Source organism: Calliopsis andreniformis, chromosome 8 (genome assembly GCF_051401765.1).
Source record: "Calliopsis andreniformis isolate RMS-2024a chromosome 8, iyCalAndr_principal, whole genome shotgun sequence".
Lineage (NCBI taxonomy): Eukaryota > Metazoa > Arthropoda > Insecta > Hymenoptera > Andrenidae > Calliopsis > Calliopsis andreniformis.
Window position 1 is genome coordinate 9,243,936 of NC_135069.1, and position 22,892 is coordinate 9,266,827.

At 35.5% G+C, this 22,892-nt stretch overlaps 1 protein-coding gene across 4 annotated transcripts in view; it reads right to left on the reverse strand.

The window, feature by feature from the left end:
* Positions 1-430: 430 nt before the first annotated feature.
* Tna (Zinc finger MIZ domain-containing protein tonalli) overlaps positions 431-22,892 on the reverse strand; it is a 45,715-nt gene continuing 23,253 nt past the window's right edge. For 2 of the 4 annotated variants that reach the window (XM_076383245.1, XM_076383246.1), the window contains exons 2-10: positions 9,137-9,408; positions 8,438-8,779; positions 7,489-8,125; positions 6,826-7,172; positions 6,513-6,698; positions 6,282-6,424; positions 5,701-6,190; positions 5,211-5,444; positions 431-4,629 (exon numbers count right to left, since the gene is read on the reverse strand). In XM_076383245.1, coding sequence (XP_076239360.1) covers positions 4,492-4,629; positions 5,211-5,444; positions 5,701-6,190; positions 6,282-6,424; positions 6,513-6,698; positions 6,826-7,172; positions 7,489-8,125; positions 8,438-8,779; positions 9,137-9,226 — 2,607 coding nt within the window. In that variant the 5' untranslated portion in view covers positions 9,227-9,408 and the 3' untranslated portion in view covers positions 431-4,491. The remainder of the gene's footprint in view (positions 4,630-5,210; positions 5,445-5,700; positions 6,191-6,281; positions 6,425-6,512; positions 6,699-6,825; positions 7,173-7,488; positions 8,126-8,437; positions 8,780-9,136; positions 9,409-22,892) is intronic. The other 2 variants (XR_013002421.1, XR_013002420.1) reach the window with 2 other exon arrangements.

Below are 22,892 nucleotides of genomic sequence, written 5' to 3' on the forward strand. Positions count from 1 at the left end.
TTACCTTTAAATTTTCAATATTTTTATTTTGTGATTAATTTTTTGTTTTCTAATAAATTATATTTTTGGATAGATTAAAATAAAGTTTGGAGAATTTACATAAATGTACAAGATTTAAATTTATGATAAATTTATGAACTGTTTCATTACCAAGGTTATTATTAATCACAATATAATATATAATGTACATATTCTCATTTATACTTCAATTATAATAATGAAAGCAAAATGTAATTTTTTCGTAATTATTGATTATAAAATTAGTTTTGCGAATTCTATTAAAATTATTTATAGTTGTATACGTGCACTCGTGGCTTTTATGTGTTCTACAAGGATTTTATTTGTATAGTATTGCAACACTTTTTTTCCAAAATATATTTCTTTCGAATGGTTAAACCATAGGAAAAATGATATAAAAATGGTACAAGTGTTCAATGTTTTATGCCTTTTTTATTGAATGTTTCTAACTATTATCGAGAAACAATGTGGTGTCTGTCATACATATTATAAACTGGTCTTTGTGTATTAAAATTTTTCACGCAAATGTAACCAATGATATCAGTGTTTTTTTATAATGCACACTTTTTATGTTATTTCACACAAGACTGTATTAACTACTTATGGCGACTATAATAAATATGTATATTATTTATGTATTGACTAATGAAACATTTCTTATTTATGAACCTTTGATATGGTCTATGAAAAATTTCATGATAGTAATTTTAAGTAAATTTATAAAATCTTTATCAGTATAAAAATGCTGTCATATAGTGAAAAAAATATGACCGTCTGATTTGCTAAATTTGAACCGGAACTTGGGTATTCCCCTTTGTTACATGAATATATGAACCAATTAAGCTACTAATTCACCACATATCCCTATTTCTTTATCATTATAATAGTTATCATTGCTCACAGTGGGATGATAGTTTGTGAATTAAAAAACTTAGTTTACTGAAATGTATGGCTGTTTCTCTTTTTTTGTTAATATCCTTATTTTGATTATAAATTAATAAGTTTGTTTGGTTTTCGATATTTTCAATTTTGAGTTCCTTTAACAATGTATAGAACAGTTGTCACATTTTAACATTCATCAGAGCACATGACAGAAAATTGTTGACATTAAACCTGTATAAATCATTTGGTTAACATTATTAAAATATTTTTTATGTTCAAAATTTGGTTCATATTCTGTTTAATAGATAATTAAATTCCTGAAATACCTAAATTTTATGCGTTAAAATTGATCAACTGTATCTAAATCATGTTAAATTTTCAGTAAACTTTTGTAAATCAATATTGTGTATTGTATTCAGTTAATAATAGAATGAAAATCTCAATCATTCACAAATTGCTTAACATGTACCTGAATATTCTACGTATATTGCATTTGATCTATTATATATATTGAATTTGCCATAAGTAGGTACAGCTGTGCCATATTACATGAAAATATTTTATTTTCTTAGTGCAGTTCTTCAGGGCTTGGACAAGACAACACACATGACCTTTGATCATTTAAAAGTGTTTAGTGCCGCACTGTAGGATCAAATTGTAGGCCTCCTAACAATAGATAAATAGGTATATAATCGTAAAGTTGTAGAGATTCATAATAATCTGAAATGCTGTTAAATTAGAAATGAAATTGATTAAAAACACGTTAGTTAGAAATAGGTAATGCGTTATTTATTGTTCAATAGATTTTGCATAATTCATACCATTTATCAATAATATTATTACCATCGTTTCTTTCGCAAAAAGTACCTTTATTATCACCTTCTCAGTATAAAATTCTTTATGCATAATAAAATAAACGTGTTTTATTCGACGAAATGTTTCATATAATTTAACTGTCAAATATTAATCAATAGTAATAACAGTAGGTTTTGGTATTTAGTGTCCTTATTCACTCAAAACAATTTTACTTTGTCATTTATATACATAGGCTTTTCACAAAAACTATAGATTTGCACTATCATACCAGATGTTTATAAAGCTCTACAACTTGTAAACCAAGACCATGTATCGGGTATTTTAGGATATTATTAGGTAGGTATAGGTAGACATTGCCTATGTACAGTCGCAACAACGTTGCGTATGCCTACTTTCTGGCAATTCTAAGTAAAGCTTACAGTTTGAATAAACTTTTTTTCTCGATAATTATGTCTTTAATAAGTAAGTAATAATGCTATTAGAAATAACAGTGCAATATTTGAACTGTTATTTTATCCTGCAGCCATTTACATATTATATTTTTAGTTTAAAGTATTCTCATACAACGCTTGTATGTTTTGGTTCTGAGACATAATTAAGATAATCATTTTACTATTATAACTGGCCAATAAGTATCTGCCACTTTTCTTATATTATTAATCTATTTATCATATATACAGATAATATACAATAGTCGCGCTTAATGTAAGTAGTATTGTTATCCTATTTGCAATAATATTATAGTAATTATACGAATAGAAACTTGACCGCATCTAATCCTTCAGTGTGCGCTAGTGTTGCACACTGGAATATAAATACATTTTTATATAAAATTTGTATAATCTACATGAATCACTTTAAGTATATCTTCTCTTTTAATCACAAAAGATATAAATGTAATAATTACTACGCAAGCGGCGGGGCCATGGGCGGTGTCACTCTGGCAGTACATTATACAAAAAGTTTTAGAAAATTTAGATTCTTTTAACCGGAAATTAGTTTGCAAACTTAACTGTTACATGAAATTCAATTTATCAGATACATCCAATGAGCATTATTGTTTTTATACCTTTTTTCCTGTCCATGTAACATGAAAAATTATTTTTGTTTTATATGTATGTGTAAACTTTGATTTTGTTCATGAAATTTGATTTTATGTATTTTATAACTGTATATTCTTCATGTAAGACTTCATTTAAATATTAATTTTGTAATTGTTATGGAAGTTTTTTGACTTTCCTGAAAAACAATAAATATACAAGTAACTTTGTATTTAGAGTTCAATTAATAACGAAAGTTATACATATTCAAATGTGAAAGTAAACTTTCTGTACATAAGTGATCTTGATGTATTTTCAGAGGTTTTACATGTTCAAAAACATATTTTGATACATATATTATGTCAATATTTAATAGTTTCATCAATTTTTAACTTTTTGATAAAAATTCAATGCAATGTCAATATAACAAAAATAAAATTTATAGTTGATAATGTTCTCAACAAAGTAAAAATTACCAAATTATAGCTCAAAATATGTTTTCACATTAATACAAAATCTCCAAAAATACACCACATGGAATATCCTATTGTTTCCAGTGTGAAGCCCGATATGCCCTCGATTATTTTTTTTCTTCATCTGTTGTTACTAATCATCTAAAGGAAAGGAACACTATATGCGCTATATCCATCAATAAGCAGGGTGATTCACAACAGATGAACATCTTACCTATATTCGATTAAAACTTATTTACAAAAGTTACTGTACAACTGTATTTCTGTTGTGATGTGGGTCCATCATAGCCTTGAATGCGAGTAGACCGGTATTGAGGTAAAGATCGTATTGCAGGGAGAATTCCAAAGTGAAGCCTTTGAAATAGCACAGCACATTTTGTCAAGCAAATATTCCAAAATCATAAATCCATTTGGAACGTCTCTATTTCGAAGGTACACTAAAAACGATCACTTTCTAAAATTATTCCAATATTGTGCACAATCCGGACTCAAAGCCCATATTTTTAATGTAAAACTCTATAAATGTGCTATACGATTCGCAAAATTTATTGACGGAAAGTTGGCGGTTTATCTATTAAACGTAACAATATTAGTTTGCTTCGTCACGTTCTGTAAATATTGTCCATGTAAGAACTCATTTTTTTGGAATGAAGAAATGGATAAATGGCAATACGTATAAAATATATATGTATACATTACACGGTTATCAATCGTATCGCACATTTATTGTATCAAACAAATACTTTTCATAGCATTAATCTGTATGTAAAACACTTGGTGGAAAAGATTATTCTACATTCGGTATTAAAAAATTCGATTACCTTCATTTGAACACAATTAATATAATTGTGGTACTCAGTTCTGGAACATATGCCCGGCACAATGTTATAACGCGTCTTTATTGGAAATAAAATTCCCAATATCAAGGACTAAACAATCCGTGCAATAACATCTTTACAGGTAAGCACATTACGCGGTGCTTTGTGCCGCTATTAATTAAAAGTCATCGTCTTTAAATCTAGTAATATGCCCTAACTTCGTCAATAGGAATATTATAATTAGAGCTAAGATTGTTTGTACCATTGAATTAGGTGAAAGCACCCAGAGTGACCCCAATACGTTTTGAAATCCCTCACTACAAGTATTTTCGTCTGATTGGGAATATATTTGTAGTAAGATATGCAAACCTGCCGATCGCTTTTCTCTTTTCTTAACGTCGGGGTCGCGATTTGATTATTCCTCTAAAAGATGCCCGTTATCTTTTATTCGAAGAGTGCTAGTATATCATCGCTCGACGAAGGATTACCACTGCTAGCACCACTGCTAGGAGGGGTATTCAGATCTGGGGGATCTAGGTACGAAAGTAATTCCATTGGATCTACAACATTGTCTGGCAAGAGCTGTAACATAAAGCAAACAAGAAATTAATTAATATTGACTCATTATGCTAATATCTCAAGCAAAATTTAATTTTAAGTAATAAAGTAATAGGACTTTTTGCTCAGTATTAACAATGTAAGTATAGGATGATCAGGTCAACTGGTAACCCCCTAATGAGTGTTTGGCAGCATTTATAATGCTAACAGCATTTACAATAATTGCTCCCAATACTCGGAGAGTTTCCATTTAAACTGATCACCCTGTATAAGAAAACTGGTCTCTTTTTGAACAAACCGTTGTGAAGTGATAAAATAAACGACGTTTCGGGCATTATACATTCGACCCTTTTAAGGTTAGTTAGCTGAACACTATAAACATAAGGTCTTACATTTTCATTATATAAGATCTTGTTTGTAGTTTTTAGCTAACTGACTTAAAAAGGATCAAGTTTATAGTGCTCAAAATGTTGTCTATTTTATCGTTATTTCACAATGGTTTCCTAAAAAAAAAAAAAAAAAAAAACGACAGTTTTATTACACTTACATTAAAATAACAGAATTCTATAGATAGATTAATAAAGATATAATTTTTAAATGCTCACATTCAATGCTTCTTGACCTGTACCCTCGCCGTCTATTACTGCAGCTGGATCAAAATTTAAGTCTGATGGTATATCTGCAGTATCATTATTTATGTTTGTACTCGCACTACCAGACGTGTTATGATTTCCTGTGGATTCCTGAGACGCAGGAGGAACACTTGGTGGACCACTGTTTCCACCACCTGGTGTATGAGGCGTATGAGGAGTATGAGGTGTATGCGGTGTATGGGGCATCTGTAAAATAAAAATTTATCAGTTTATTAGTTACCATGGAATATTATCGAGCAATCAATTCATGCACTATTATTATTTCTAATATAGGGTCTATTCGTCTTGCTTTTCTCAGGACAACCCCCTTTTTGAAAAAAGTGTCCCAGGTATTTTTGAGTTAAAATTTGGAAACGTTTCAATTAAAAAAAAAAAATACTATGGAAACCCTAATTTAATCGTGAAGCATTCGAAAATATGAATTATTGAATTTTTAATTTACCTGGTCATTAAGCGACTTTTCCATAGCATTAAGAGGATCTAAAGAATTGACCGATTCGTTTAAGTGTGAAAGAGGTCCCGTTCCGTTGCTGTAATCATTATTGGTGGTTGTATTCGTTCCGGAATTAATATCGAAAGATCCTCCCGACGAATTGCGGTGATTAATATTATTATTTCCGTACGTAGACGGCGTGTTATTCATCATAGAGCCGCTTACAATGCTGCTCATGTCGGGTGGTATGTACGGGCTCATCGCCTGATTCATATCCCAATTATTCATAGTTGGCATGTTCATACTTCCAGGTGACATTGCTTTGGTCATTCTTTTGCAGTCGCTTTCTTCCTCCGATTTAATTCCAGTCATGTTCTTTGCTGGCTTCCAATTCGCGACTGAGTCTATCGTCACCTCTTCTACTTCTGCAGTGTTCAATGTGTTTAAAATACCCCACATATATTGGTCGACTTCTAAACCTTCCAATTGTGCAGGTTTCCTATAAATATACAAAACATCGATTTAATATATCAATACAATTATATATAAATTCATGTGCTAATTATAAATCGATTCAAAAGATTACGTACGTGCATACAGGACATCTCCAAGATCCTCTTTCGCAATTTAATTGTAGATATGACTCCAAATCGAAGCACTGTATGTGCTTACAGTCATGTCCCCTTGCTGGCAGTGTAATACGTTTAAAAGTAATAGGACATTTTAAGGATACCTGTAACCATAATAAATTGCGTGTTAAATAATTTGGAAAAAAATCTAATCGGATGAATATTATAAGACTATCATTAAATCCTTTTTACCTTAAGTGCTGTTTGTTCTACGACGTCTTTTTCCGACTGTATGCCATTGTTCGAAATCGTATTACTGAAATTCCGTTTGATTTTGGTTATACAGTGCTCCGCCGTGAGTAACCTTTTACGTAATAGTCCATGAAGTACGCTTCGTACGCTTGGTCGATGAACTAATTGGAGCACGAACAAATGCGACTGTAAACGACAAACGAAAATAGTTACACATTTGTCACAATACGCCAAAGAAGATAAAGTAGTCCAGCTTCTGGTACAACTCGTTAATGTTTAATTAAAATGAATTTCTTTCTTTTGTTCAACTTACACAACAACATGCAGACACCGTAATCTGTATCGTATTTCTTCCTGGTTGACAGACATCTTTTAGATATAAGGGCTTGTGGGACGTTTTGTTCTCACCACGATCGATAACCAGCGGCGTGGCGTTCACAGATACTTGCACACTTGCCGGCCAATTCGTGTTCATTTGCCTGTCTTCATGGTGGAAACACTTGAGTTGCAGTTCCAAGTCGGACCGCCACATCAACGTTTGATGCACCGTAGGTTTCAGTTGGAACACGTGGTTGCTTACAGCTAGATTATGTTCTAAGCGGAAGGGTGGGAGAATGATGCCATCCCTCACAGGGAATGTTAATCTCAACTCATCGTCCTCTGCGCATAACAGAAAAAAGTACTTCATTAATTTTTCTCCATATTTAACATATTTAACTACTATAGTTGAAATATATGAAGAAATTGTGATTTGGATGAGATTGGATTAGAATACACCTGGGACTTTCTTAACACTGTCTAGATTTATCGTGTAAAATTAGTCCCAGACATATTACAAATTTTTAGCAATTATTGTCTTTTTATTTTATTAGACTTCCATTTTCTGTGACTAGTCTTTCTTTCAAAAACCCTCGTCCAAATGCCTCAATTTCTTTTTGTAAGGATTCAAACAGAAGCAAATGGCTACTGAACTTACTCTGAATGTTAACCGGTGATTTCATTTCGTTGAAGTTGGGCTTGATATCTGGGTTCGGGCTAATGTAAGGGGGCATACTGGTCGCCGGGGTTAACGGAGGAGTCGGATTGCCAGGGATAGGACTGTGCTGGTAATTCAGATTCCCCGCCCCCGTCGTTCTCATTGACGCCACATCCTGCTGATACTGACTGGTCGCAGCGGCGGCTGCCCCGTACGAAGACGCGCCAGCGACGTATCCTGAATTCGGCTGGTGGCCAACGAATTGATTGCCGACAGTGGTGGGTCCCATGCTAACCGGTATACCGTTACTGCCGTAGTATTGGTTAGCTGTCGCCTGGTTGGCGGTGTTGTACGACGGCGCGGTTTGCCTTATATTGGTGCGTATCATCGAGTTAGGCCCAAAGCCAGCAGCCGAGGGATTCATGCTCTGCATCGGCTGGTACTGAGGCTGGAAGTTCGGCCTCGCTGCTGCGGGGTAATTGGTCGGGTACTGCGACGTCGACATGCCGTTGAAGCCTGGCTGCATCGCGGCTGGGTTTGGACCCGCGTAAGGGCTCTGCTGCCTCTTTTGCGTCATGTGCATCGCAGGGTTTGGATAAGGTGCTAATCTCCTTGGATAGCCTTGGTGTGGCTGAGCCTGGAATTGGGAAAGGGTTAACATGAGCTTTTTTGCATTAGGAAAGATGTACAATTCTCGATATAGACTCACAGTGTACTAAAGGTCAATTTGGTCTTATTGAACATTCGAGTGATAGATAAGCAAAAGTCTTTCATTATATAGTGATGGACAAAAGAAAGTAATAACTTTATAATCCATAGTCCAATTATGAGCAATTTCAGGGTATAGCACATATATACAGCAACGAGTTTATAACGAGGCAAGACTGTACATCATTGAGGAAAGTGTAATACTTTAATCTGGGATTTGAGAGGTGTCAAGAGAACGTACCTGCATAGTCATCTTGTTCATCTGCATGTTGTTAGGTCCCATCATATTGTTCATGCCCATATTACCCATGTTACTCATGGAGTTCATGGGGGTCATTGCGTTCATACCATTCATACCGTTCATACCTCCCATCGACATAGGATTCATAGAGTTCATGCCATTCATACTGTTCATCGAATTCATGGAATTCATAGAGTGCATTGGGCTCATGGTGCTCATGGTGCTCATGGTGCCCATGCTGTTGAAATTGCTCATCCCGACTGGCCCCATTCCAGCCATTGGTCCTCTTTGGGCGTACCCTGCATTGTACGTTTGGTGGGGTATTCCATGTTGACTCTGCATCTGTAATTAATAAATAAAAAATGAATACCACTTTGTTCACGAATACTAGACAACGTCGAAGCACGGAAAAAAATGTTAACCTGAAGTTATTGAAGTCTTACTTTCATAAAATTTATAGAAGTACTCTAACTGACCTGAGTTTAATCAAACTAGTAAGAGTGAACTTTGTAGACTCAATAATGCTGCTCTTACTATAGTCAAATTATCTTCGTTAATTTTACAAAAATCTATAACAGATCCTACAAAAGTCTACCCTGTTTAAATCTACTTAGGACACTTTTGTTAGACTTGCATGACCATTTTTGTCCGTAAGAAGACCAGAGGAAACATGGCGAGGTGAAGTCCTATAGACGGTACCTGATTGAATTGCGAGGGGATGTCTTGGCGGTCCTGCATGGCCACCACGCTGGCAGTGGCGGTGGCCGTAGCGGTGGCAGCTGCCACCATCGCCGCGGCACTAAATGTCGAACCACCACCCCCGTTCTGGGGTGGCACCGTGCTATGATAGCCGGATGATAACACGGGCTGCACACCGAGACCGATCGCCGCCGTTGTTGATGGTGTTCTTGTTCCCAACTTCGAGAAAACCGACGATTGCGCGTCGCGATGTAGAGGATTTAATCAGGGTGCTGAAAAGAAAATATAAAATTATTTCTCCTCAAACCAGACAAGCAAGTAAAAAGCATCAAAGTTATCAAGATTCAGTTGTTTGATGTTTGAGTTTGAGTGAAGTCAGGGAGGATCGAAATTTGCAACTGATTCAGATTTTCAGATGCATTTGCTTTTTTTCAAAAGTTTTATCAAACGAGATATATAACTGAACTGTTCGAAGTGCGTAATTTGATATAGTTTTCGCAATTAAATTTAGTAACTGGCGAAATATCGATGCGAACGTAATATAGATACTGCTTTGTAGGTCAGATTCGTGTTCGAACGGTTCCGTACGAGTAATCGATTGTATCGCAACGTTCTCTATTTTCTGCAGTGCAGCAATAATATACGACACTTTATTCATGACTGCTGAATTATTTGAGAAGGTCGTCAGCTTAAATTGCGCGCTGCTCAGGCCTTGCTATAATCAGTTATTGATAATATTAGCTTACTGATGTTTGATTATAAAAGAATACTGAAGATTTCATAATAATATGAATTTGAAATTAGAGTAATATCAACTTCTCGTTGAATTCTTTATTAATAATGTTCTAATTAAACAATTTTGGGTAAGTTTCTTGTTATAGCTATTTTGAGTCGCTCAAGCTGCCTTATAAACCTGCATCATTGCTATAAAGAACGCAAAACACAGTGTAACAAATGGTACATGTTGCATATGATAATATAATCATACCATGTGCAATTCAAATTATCGATGACATCGTTCTACGAAACGTTCTAGAAATTTTGCTGAATTTTATTCTTTACACAGTTATCTTCACCAAGTCTGCATTCTTTTTTGCATTTTCAGGGCAGCAGAAAAACAAGTGTGATCTTCCATTCCCGAGAATAGTATTTGAAGTAGTTTATGACATTAAATCTCTCTCACTGACAACGTACTAAATTTTCAAAAATATGGACTTCGGTAAATCTAGCTTTAGAGTAGGTACAGATTTGTGCATTTTCCTTCTACTCAAAATCAGACAGAACCTTCCGACAGACTCTACTATTGTTATGCATTTATGGAAATTTCAAACGTGTAAAAAGTGAAAAATAAAAAAACATAAAATATGAAAACTAAAGTGCAAACTATAGCATTTAAAAAATGAAGCAAACTTTTATTTGGCTCCCATTTCCTTAAATGTGCTCATGAAAACATGAGACTGCATAAAAATCCCCAGTTTACCGATATCTAGCGACAATAAAAAAAAAATCAAAATCACTCAAAATCTCGAAAAACTATAGCAAAGAAAGACCTCCCGGTTAAGCTAGCGATCAGGTAAATCGATTTACCTGCCGAACTAGGGGCCCCATTAGATGCCATTCCCGTCGTGGGAGCGCGGAATTAAAATACAGTTTAGAACGGCGGAGGAAGATCGGAGCCTTTGTGAAGGCTTTCTATCGACAGGGCTGGAATATTGTTCTCTGCTCGAAGCTTTCGAGTAGCGTTCCCGCTTCTGTCCCCGTACGAGGCGCGCGCGCACGTACCCCAAAAGGCCGAAAGACAGAGTTGAACCCTCGCGCGCAGCGTTCATATTCCCAGCTGGCCAAGGCCCCTATTGGTTTTCTGTGGGAAATGCACGTGCTCGCTATTCACACACCGTGCCGCGCTTATAATACCGTTCTGCTACAAACACCGCCTGCCGGTGCAATCGCGTCCGGGAACGCTCTGCACGATCATTTCCAACTCGTCCGATATTTGCGTGAAAATTTCAAAGAACCGTCGAGAACCTCGACCCCCACCCCCTTGGCAAACGGGGATATCGTACGGTTCGAGAGGAAGATCAACAAGGTTTGCCCAATTCGACTGTCGGCAGGCTGCTTCTTTCGGCGCTTTCTCTTCGTCCTTTCACTCTTGCCTAGGCTTTTTTTCCCGCAGCGACGCGGAATCTATCATTTAGGGGTGATTGCTACGTCTAAGGGCTTTTGCGAAAGCGAATGGATTGTCAGGGATAGACGGTTTATCGTTAATAATTGCATTAAATGCATATGAATAGAGTGGATTCGTGACGTATTTAATGTAATTAAAGAAAATGGAAAGATGTTCAAAATGCGACAAATTTTATTTTTTTATGCCTGTCGTGTAGTTTGTAATAAGGGATGACATTTTGAAATGGAATTTTAATGTGAATCCATTGAGAAAGAAGTCAGTTGTTATTCCGTATTTTTGTTATCACTTTTTAATAAAACACTTAAAACCTTATATTTGTATATTTTTTCCTGATTTTGCTTATAGAATATGCTAATAAAGTTACATGGAAAAGAACTGGGATACCCTATATGAATAGATGATTTTTGTACTTGTTTTTATTTTCAGTTTTTGGGTGGTCCAATTGCCGAGGATACGTGAAGAGAAGACTAAATTTGATGAGATCAAATTTATGGGGCTCTGATTAATTTGTGAATTTTTAACTGAAGAATTGTTTTTTATGAGTTTAAAAATTTTTAAGAAACTGGATAGATTGATAGAAACATAATCAAATTATAATATTGTGAGTGATTTAATTGTTATCAAAGCCTGTAGTATTCTCAGATTTTTAAATAATCTATATTCTATATTATTAAATTCTGTATTTGTCTAGGTTGATTTCAAGAAAGATTAGTAGTTTAAAAAATTTTAATTCTTTCGTCTAATCCTGTGTATGAAAGTGATTTACGTCTTAGGACTTATATCTAAGTATTGTTTTCTGTTGGACAACTATGGTTAGATACTATTATTAGTGGTCAGAGGTTGTACTGTGGAGAACATCTATACCCACTTTTATAAGAAGTCACCAGGTGAAATGCTGACTATTTAATGAGGATTTGCACAGTTATAATGTTCTGTAATGAAAAATCAATTTATAATCTATTTATTTTTTTAGCGTGGTATACCTTTCTATGACTGCTTTTCGTAATTTTGGGTCATGGTCCTCAATCCTTTAGGAATAAAAGTAACTAATATGTGCTGGTAATTATTGAACTGGTCTAAATAAAAAGCTTTAAGAAGCTGAATTTATCATTTATTGCAAAATGCAATGTTTTTAAGTTTTTTAGTTTGTCCATTTTTACATATGTAATTTTCGAAACAAAAGCTAGAATTTTGTCACAATTTTATTTTTTGACGTTTAAAAGTATAATAAATTAAAATTTTAAATATCAGTACAAATACTACACCAAACACTTTTTTACCCAACATTGAATTTTAGTATCTATGCTCTTGTATTGGTCACACTATGAAATATGAACTCACAACAAAAGTTCCGAGCTTTAAACTTCATAACTGTGCGAAACCTGATTAAATAGTCAATACTCCTGAGAGCCTCTTTTTATTAATAGCGAGGAGGGTTAATATTTCCAGTACTCTCAATTGATCAATTTTCTCACAGTCGTTCAAACTGCTTTACTATAGAATAATTTATCTCCTAGAAGACCAAGTGTTGAAGCAATAATCCCACGTTCAGAAAGTTGAATGTTAGCAAGTAATTAGCCATCGTTGGAAAAAAGGGAACGAGAGTTAGAAAACTGTTGAAACTCTAAGGAAATCCACTTGGAAACGCGCAAAGAGCCACGAATAATAGTATATAATGACCATTGTCCTATATAATGTTCGAAAATGCTTCGGAGAGGCATGTGTAAGAGTGCACCGTGTGTAGCGCAGCGAAACCGTTGCGATATCGCATTACCACGTGCGCTAGGTTTTGCTGCGCATGCTAGTGGAAATTCTATAAAACTATGCACAAAGAATCTCTGCGTAGAAGCAGACATACGTGTCGGTGCCATTTAATTTCATCGCTTAAAGTGCTCCGTGGCTCGTCATGCTTTTCACCGGATGGTAATTTAAACGGATAGTGTTTCGCGCGCGCTTTCATGCACAAGTGGCGCCCTCTGAGAAATTTTCTACCGCGGCATCCGCCTCGGTCTTTGAAAGTTTCTGAAAGTTGTAAAGATTCTTTGATGTAAATATTTACTTTAATTGCTTAGTCAATAATTTAACAGCACTACTGTAGTTATTGCAATTCTGATACATCAGTATTTTAATATTATTGAAATTTGTCGTTTCCAGTTATCTGTTGTGGAGACTCTCGGTGACTGGTATTTAAACTTATTGTATTTTCTTGGAACGTTTATAATAAATAAATCTTGTTATTTATAAAGTTTTAATTAATACTAATGTTAAAAAGAATCATGCAAGATTTTAAAGACATAATTGAGCCTTGAAATATTGTTACTTTCAGTAAGGTATATTTAAATAAATGAAAGGACGTAAATGAACGCGAACGTCAAAAAATTGTTAATATTAATAATAATGGAAATCTTATCTCTGTTCATAATTAAGAATTAATATTTTAAGTTTTATTATTAGTTAAAGATTTTCCTTATTCGAAACTAGAAGAACCTAGTTAAGCTCCCCAATAATTAAACATAAATTTGACTAATTAAGGATACTAAGAAAATATATAAACAAATATTTCACAAAATTCCCTAGAATCTAGAGCAACGTCCAATTTTTAGAGAAATATACGAAATCAATTTGCGTAGAACGAAGCATTCATGAACTCGGTGCTACAGGAACGTCCTCGACAGTTAGAACTACAAGAAGGGAAAGAGAGAGGAATAAAAAATCTCGTTAATCATTTGCTAAATAATTTTTTCAACGCTCGCTTGACCCCAGAGGTTTTCAAAGTCAACGGAAGAGGGGCACGTCTCTCGTCGGCGAAACGAACGAAAGAGAGAGCCTTCTCCACGCGTAGTGACCTCGAGACGCGATTATGCCGCATCGAACAAAAACAAATTCCGAATAATAGCCTCTCGCTCGAATTCAATACATTGGCGGTAGGGGAACACGTCGTCCACCCATATCGTCGTTCATATGCACACTATACACATCGACGTGTTTGTGCACAGGGTGTTCGTACACGGACACATTGGAGGACATTGGAACCAGCAGCAGAAAGTTTTCGAATGTCATATTTCAGATAATCGCAACGTTGTACACTGTTCTGTACTCCAATGTTTCGCGAATATCTTTACAAGGGATACCCCATTTCAAAATTGATAACTATTTGAGTATAATACTTTTCATATTTTATCAAATGCACATCAAATGCACCAACAATTTGAACATCACTTCTCAAATATGAGGATCAGGTGAAGTGAAGGAATAGTTGTAAGAAAACAATCATACTTGTATCGAGACACTACTGTACTTTTGTACAATTGTTATTCCGTGGTGCACAAGATTTTGATATCTTAAAAGATGGCATATAAAAAATTGTAAGACACATCTTAAAACTAAGAAGAATCCTAAAAATTCCCTAAAATGTATCTAATCCTCCAGAGTCCCACTATACAATCCATATTAAAAATAAACGAAGTCGATACAATTGGATCGCCCCAATTCGTGGCAATAAAGAGACCACCATTAACTCGATTTAGACTTCTCACTTTAGGTGATCATCCTGGATGATTCATCCATAGTAAAAAGTATAAAGGTCATTTCCATCAGTACTTCACCCAAGTGAAAAATCTAAATCCTCCTCCACACTTTCCACTGCGACTGAATCAAAGCGAGAATCCTAAATTCGCCTTTATCACCTCGATCATGAATAATTCGTCGGTAGCAGTTACTTTCCGCTTAAAAATCATCACAGTCATCGTCCCATATTAGATTTCCGAGCCACCCTGTACATATGTATACACGTAACGTACTTACGTCCAGATATAACACGTACGGGGAGCATTTCGAAGGTTGACGTCATCCATAGTCCCACCCCCTTTAAATTCGCTGAATGCAACTCCCGACGAGAAAGAGGGAGAGACAGAAAAAGTGTATCGCAGAGAAAGAGGAGGAGAGGAGACCCCGTCGAACCTATGCGCCTTTTCCCTTCGACCGTCTCTGGTCTCCCTTGCCCTGTGTACTCCTTCTCCCCTTCCTATCTTTCCCCTCTGGAACAGCGACTGGGGGCGGGGTGGGCCCCTTCTGTAAAGCCCGCAACGGGTTTCTATTCTCGGATGTCAATATTTCGTCAACTAGAGCCCACTCGGCAGGCAACAAAAGCCCCTAACACACAGCTTGCGCGGCTGGCGTGAGAGAAAGAAAGGAAGAAAGGCCCGTCCGCGGCCGTGATTCGCTCGATGGCGCGTTTGGAAGAGGATGCGACGCGCCGAGAGGAGTCCACGGGTGCGAACGCGACGCATGGCGGGAAACCGAATACGAGGCACATTAAATCGACGTTTATTAACGTGTCCTTGAGGGAACTCGAAATTCCCCCGTTGCACAGTGTATCGAGCAATTGGCAAACGTAAAAATCTGAAGTATGCGAGCCACGAATTCCTGGGTTTTCAAATGAGATGCTCGTTTGCTGAGTCTATTAAGGGTTCATTTAAGCAACCGACGAGGCGAGCAAATATTATACATGCTAGCGGAAAATCTGGAATACACAATTGCAAATAGTGAAACATTATCGATACGTGTTTAGTCGGTGTAATTATTCGGCTGGGCTCGTGCTTGGCTCATTGGTAGTATAAATTGGGCTTAATTTCGCAAAATACAAATATTTGTACAGCTGGATCTGTACTATGTAAAAAAATCTTGTAAAGAGAGTGGTGTAAAAATTGATTTTTGTAAAATGACCAGAATAAATAAAGCGAGATGAAGACCCACAGATGATGTCTGATTGAATTATGAGGAAATGTCTTGGATTGAACATTATTTTAAATATTCAAAGCTAAGCGCCAATCAAATCTGTTGGTACTAGAATTTTAAAAAATTCAAAAATGGGGTTTAGCACTTTGGCCTGTGAAAGACTGAAGTGTTAATAAAGAATTTTAACCCTTCAGTGATCGTTAAAATATCAGGAGACGGTACAAAAAATGTTCCTTTTTTTATGATTAAAATGACTTCTGTTTGTGACAGGGACTAAATCATGGTGCATTTTTCTAAACACATGCTACTGGTAGAATGTTTGAGTTTTTAGTTCGGTTTTTATAAGCTGAACTTTGGATCACAGAGCTCCTTGAGATAATGTCCTCATAAGGAGGTCAATGCCACTTTCAAAAATTCTTCACTTAATAAAATTCAGGAAATTAGTTATTTAATGTAAAGCCAATTTGGATCATATAGGGTGTTCGAGTATAGATGTCAGAAATGTTAAAAGGTGGTTTCACGTGTTAAAACAAGGCTAAAGTGTAGATAGAGGGAACTGTGGTAGAGGCTTCCTTTCTGAGTTATTATATTAATTAATTATAGGGAATTGTACATTTGAAATACGCGCGAAATGTGTCTGACTCAGAATTTATTCTACTGATTACGTTGTGTCTAGCCTGACTAGAGCTAGTAGAGGTATGATAAGTCCCAAATCAGACACAATTTTGTCATCCTTGATTCTCATTCTATTTTGACATGTATATTTCTCTGCATAAATAATAGAAAAACCTTTCAAATTTGGAATCTACAATACAAGAAATAATTCTTTTTCTACGAATCCTTGTCTACAACTCATTCTTCAAATTATACATAATTTTAGATACTTATAAAGTAATTAAACCAATGAAGAAAAAGTTGTGACAGAAATATTCAGTTATGTAAAGGATTGGCTGTATTTCTTAAATAATGTCACGGACCATTTCACTCGTCTACAAAGCCAGTCTGACGATCGTTTCGAAATTTTTCGCATATTCATGGAGACTATGCCCAAAGGCTATTTCCCCATTTGTAGAAACTGAGGAGGCGACTAATACTGGCGATGCGTGTCGAGGTGGTGGCGAATAATATCGAGCGAGGAATCCTTGTACGAGATAAAATGGGCTTCTCTCACGGTCGTCGCGCCTCGACTTTATAATAGCCGCGTTCTCCTCGCTTGCTACACCATGAACTCGTATATGAACTCTGTTCTAACAAATCCAATCTCGATTATCGCCACTGTTTATCATTACCAGCTCGATCGTACATAATCAAACGCATCTAAAAATGGTTCTATGAGCCTACGTCAAAATAAATTAGTAATACTGACGCAACTCAAGTGAGGTATAGTAATTCTGTATCTGAGAGCTAGACTAGCTTGAGTCCATTATTTGCAATTTTAAGTTTTATATAGCGTCCTGTTGCTTTCTTTTCATTTTATTACTATGTTATGAAATAGATGATTGGATTTGTTTTCCAGTTCTTTTGGAAAATGATAAAAAAGAACCTAGGTTAGTTTGGCTCTCAGGTATAGAGTTGTATATGTGTAAAATATTGATATCGAATATTTCTGCTTGTCACTGTGTATCTACACGGTTGTTACTTTCAGTAAAAGTTGCCTTCGATGTTAATGAAGTTCAATGTCCTAAGTTCCCCAGAATACAAGAATTTCTAGTACACTTTCTTTACTCAAACAAAGAACTTTCAACAAAAGTTTCTAGTAAACTATCTAGCACTCTACCATACCACAAAAACTACTTTCGAATCAGATTACAAAGCCTATAATTCGAGTACTTCAACTATTCGTAATCCAATCTTCAATAACTAAACTTAACAAGTTTTAACTTCGAAACTTTATAACTAAATTATGGATTTTCATTCATTTATAGAAAATTAAAATGTGTAGAAAAGTATACAGTGCAGATAATACACATGAATTGTACAAAATTGTTTTTACTGAAGAGTGAAAACAATCTTGACTTAGATTCTATTTCGTTAGGTATGTGTATGAACATCTGAATTTGTATAAACATTTATATCATGAAGAATGTACCAAAATTTCAAAACACCTTTCCAAAATTTTCAAAGTGTAGAAATTCATCAGAATCGAGTCTAAAAAAATTAACATTTTCCTATTTGTATGTTTTGTTAGTGTGAAGGTTTTAGAGTAGTAATTCTACTGAATAAATGTTTAAGAAATTCTAAATATTAGTAGAGCTGCACAAGTAGAAGTCTCTTTACTTTACATAATTACAGTTAACGTAATCATGTTAATCAACTAAATTAACCATTTGACTTGGTATAGCGTCTCTCTCACGCGATAGCTACTGTATCTCAAAAGTGAATTGCGCGTGTTCTACTTGTAGCCTGACCTTTTTATACAGGGTGTTCGACAACAGACGTCAAAAAGTGTAAAAGACGATTCTGCACGTCAAAGTAGGACGAAAATCAAGAACGACAAAAATGCATTTAAGGTTTCCTTACAGAGTTACTAATCGTTACAAAACCACCTAAAATTCTTGTGAAATGTGTCTGACTGGGGACTCATTCTCCTGCCAACGCGCTAATCAAGCCAGACACAGCGTAGTCAGTAGAATAAGTCCCGAGTCAGACACATATCGCGCCTACTTGAAACGTACAAATTCTTTACAATTAATAACTCAGAAAAAAAGCTTCAATCACACTTTCATCTATCTTCATTTCACTCTTATTTCAGCTTGTAAAATCATCCCTTAAAATGTTTGATACCTATTATCGACCATCCTCCAGAATAACCATGAAACTAAATTGTAAGCAATTCTTCTAAGTTTAGCCAACTTAAATTAAGTTCCACCAACTGTCCCCGTGCTAGGATTCTTAGTGGCGCTTAAATCCTTAACAGAGAATGCGCGCATAATCGACAATACCGCAGCGAGGTAGCAATGCACTTGAGGGAGCCGAAGGGAGCCTTGTTGCGTTAACGAGTCGACGTGGACCAGTTACCAGGATCACACGTAGCCCTCTTCGACCGGTCTAAACGCACCTCTGACGTCTGGAGAGGGGAGGCTGCGATCGCGCGGGAGTAAGGAGGACAAAAAACGAACACGCCGGATGCCGATCGCAACACTTCACTAAAATCAGGACAACGAAAGAAGGAGGATGGGAACGAGGATCCGAGAGAGTCTCGGTCGCTGCGACGGCGAGCCTGCGACACGTAAACAAGAGCGTGTGTCCGAGGTCGACTCGTCGAGAATCGTGGGAGGAATTCCTTTTTTTTTCCCCTCTGGTCTTGGGGGAGGAGAACCGAGAGGGAGGGAGACGCTGAGAGTAGCAGAGAGAGGGAGAAGGGAAAGACGACGGACACAGAGAGAGCTTTGATCTCTACTGGCTGTATCGCATCGTTATTTTCAGTGGGAATCGCGGAGACAAAAGCATTTTCGTGGGGATTCGGACCTTTTGTTTCGCGGAAAGCCCGAAATTCCTGATTGCTCTCGTAAAAGTCGTCTCTGGCTGCGTCCACCCTTATTTATCAGTCTTTGTTAAGCGACGTTCGGTGATGAAATGGATTCAATGATTTTGGATAATCGTCTGATGCCTGCTACTACTCATTGTAAATTTGGGAGAGGACTTTATTACCCTAGGATTAGGTGGTCATAGTGGTACAGAAATATCTTGCGCTTTAGGTGGAGCTCGCAGTTGGGGTTATTTGTTTAAGACAGTTTCCTCTGTTGAGAAATATCTATTAATTTTGTTATGCGTTGTATCTTTTGAATACTTTCTTTCAAATATTTAAATTTTCAAAATTTCGTATTTTTAATTTTTCAAACTTAAAAATATTATATGTTCGATTTCTTGAATTTTTAAATACTCGACTTTTTAAATTTACGAGTTTTTTGAATGGTTAACTTCTCAACATTTCAAATTTTTTAATTTCTGACTTTCAAATATTGAAGTATTTAAATGTTCAATTTTTCGAATTTTTGAATGTTTGAATGTTTAACATCTCAAATTTTCACATTTTCGAATAAATAAACTTCTCAATTCCCAAATACTCAAATATTTTAATCTTTACATATACAAATCTTGAAATATGTATTTAGATCTTCTTGATTATTAAAATCTTGTAATTCGAAACATTTCCAACATGAAAATCCCTAAGTTTTTTAATTCTTCAATGACCAATATTCACAGATATTCAAAGTTTGTTAAATTTCAAACATTCAAATTTTCAACTCATTTCATTTCTTTCTATATGCTCTTACCATTGTACAGAGGCTTTAAACAAAGAACGATTGTGAATGTCTAATTGCATATCAAACAGAAACGTATGATTTTGTTACCACATACGTACATTGACATACTTGTACAGCAAGATATTTTTTCATGGACTGTACAAATTGATGAAGTTAGTGTCAACCGTTGCTGGTTATGGGAGAAAGCATGACAAAGAGCAAGTTACATAAAAATCAAGGCTACGTATAGGAGGAAACCGAAGTTTCGAGTATGTACTTGACACGTGCCTGTTACCTAATGAGATCTGGCGTGATTATCATAAATATTTTCATTTTCAGTTGGTCATACTCGAAGACAGTGATTTAAATTGGCTGCTCACCTTACAAGAAAAAAAAATCACAGCAGATGCGCGTAGAGTGTAGACGACTCCGATGAATATGACTAATGAACAGAGGACAAAAATGAATGGACACGGCGGCATCTTCATTTCCTGTGATAATAAATATTCCTCTCTGTTCGTGTACTTTAATGATCTTACGTTCATATCACAAATGTATTTCAAAACTGATAGAACTCAAAAAAGTAGGCATTTTTTTCAGGAGAGACAACAAACTATTTATGAGTTCAGGGGAAAATTATTTACTAAAAACATAATACTGACATAAAGAGTAGTTTTTCTTAATAAAAGTTATATTATTGAATATGTAGTCTGAAAAATAGTTGTGTGTTACTTGCATTGAATGAATGTCTTCTTATTTAAATAATTCGTACTTTGTATTGGAACAATTTTTTGAATAAATTCTATAATTTTTATGTTTAACTAGCAAACTTTTTATAATAAAGAGAGGTGTATTTACCAAACTGATTTATAGCTATAATTCAAACATCACGTTTTTTGAGTCGTCACTTTTGAAGTACATATGCGATATGTATTTTCTTCCTCCAAAAGTTCCATGACTTCGTTTTCCACTACACAGCTATCAGTATTACGTCACCCAATGAGCCTTCCATCACGAACGCTTCTTTTTATATCGAAGAAAAAGCCGTGTGTCGCAGTAACATCGCATAATTAATTATGCAACCATCAGAAAAACCATGAATCCCTTCAATTCTGCATGCAGAATTATTCAGATTTCAATTTTAAAGATTTCTCGATAAAAATGTATGAAACCTGGCATTTTGCGCATCTACCAGTCGCAAGATGATCCGAGAAACGTGGAACGATCTGGTGTCGACTCAGAGGGACAGTCTCAAGCTGAGAATCCACTGGAAAGCTAAACTATATTGTGTTATCCTATGTTTCAAAATATTTAATTCAATAAAATATATCTGTAAGGCAAAACACTGTAAGACATTAAAATAGTTGTTTCACTTAAAAATAAGAATCAACAAGACACAGGTCTATAAAACAAAATTGAAGTTGAAAATTTTAACTCTCTATAATGTTGTGTGACTTTGGATTCAAATACCGATATATCGATCTTATTTCATTTTTAGGCCACTTGGCGACGTTTCCATTCTAGTTTTTGTGAAATTAAATTGTATATGTATAAATATGCATATGGTATAGTCCATATTGTAGCTATAAAGTTACAAATATTTTTTATTATGAAATTAAAAATGTGAAATTTGCAAATTGGTTGATAATTTATATCTAGAGATTAATATTTGCTATTTCCACATAAAATACTTTGCTTTTTACTCACTTAAAAAAATCAAGTCCTAAAGGGTTAAATACCTCAATACCTCAAAAATAAAATGTGACTCAGATCCTCTGATCTTGCAACCACAGATATATGGAATCGTTTCCACTAAGAGCCAAGTTAATTGTATAGTATGCTAAGTTTCTTTGGTGGCTAAAAAGCTTGTTTGTTTTCAAGAAATGCGCTACCTCGATTTAATAATTTAACTTCCAAAAAGAACGTAGCAGAGCTTGGCTGAACTTTTAGGGGAAGCAGTGCTGTACATGTTGCGTCGAAGCAAATGTTTTGAAACTTAGTACAGCATATCTCAGCTCAACTTATCGATGGATTCTCGGCTTCAGCCTCCGCAGCGTTGCTCCCCACGAATTCCTTCGCCCTGCAGAGGCTGTCTCTGTGAGAAGATTCTGTCATTCGCGGCAAACACTTGTGGCATTTCGAGCTGGATGGGAGAGACTTTTCCCAATGCCCGAGGAAAAGGTCGAACGACAGAAAGACGCTTGATTATCCCGTTCGGGCGGCACAGTTGGTTATGCTGCTTCTATTGCAGCAAGGAACCCTCTTGTCGCCTCTTGATGCATGTTCCAAAACGATTCCAGCGAACACCAGTCTCTTTTTTATAGAAGCATTTAAATATCAAAAGATCTGATCTGCTTGCACAGACACTCCTGGCCAAAAATATCAGAACACTTATTATCTTCAATGAACTTCCATTTTGCAATATAACTTGTGAATATTTTCACTTATTTTTCGCGAATTCTGGTTAGAAACTTAATGGTAAACAAAAATTCTAGTTCTTTTTTATATTATTATTTAACAATGAGATGGTTTGACACGACACTAGCAACCAGAGACAGCATGTTGTGTTATACAGAGAGGACCTTTC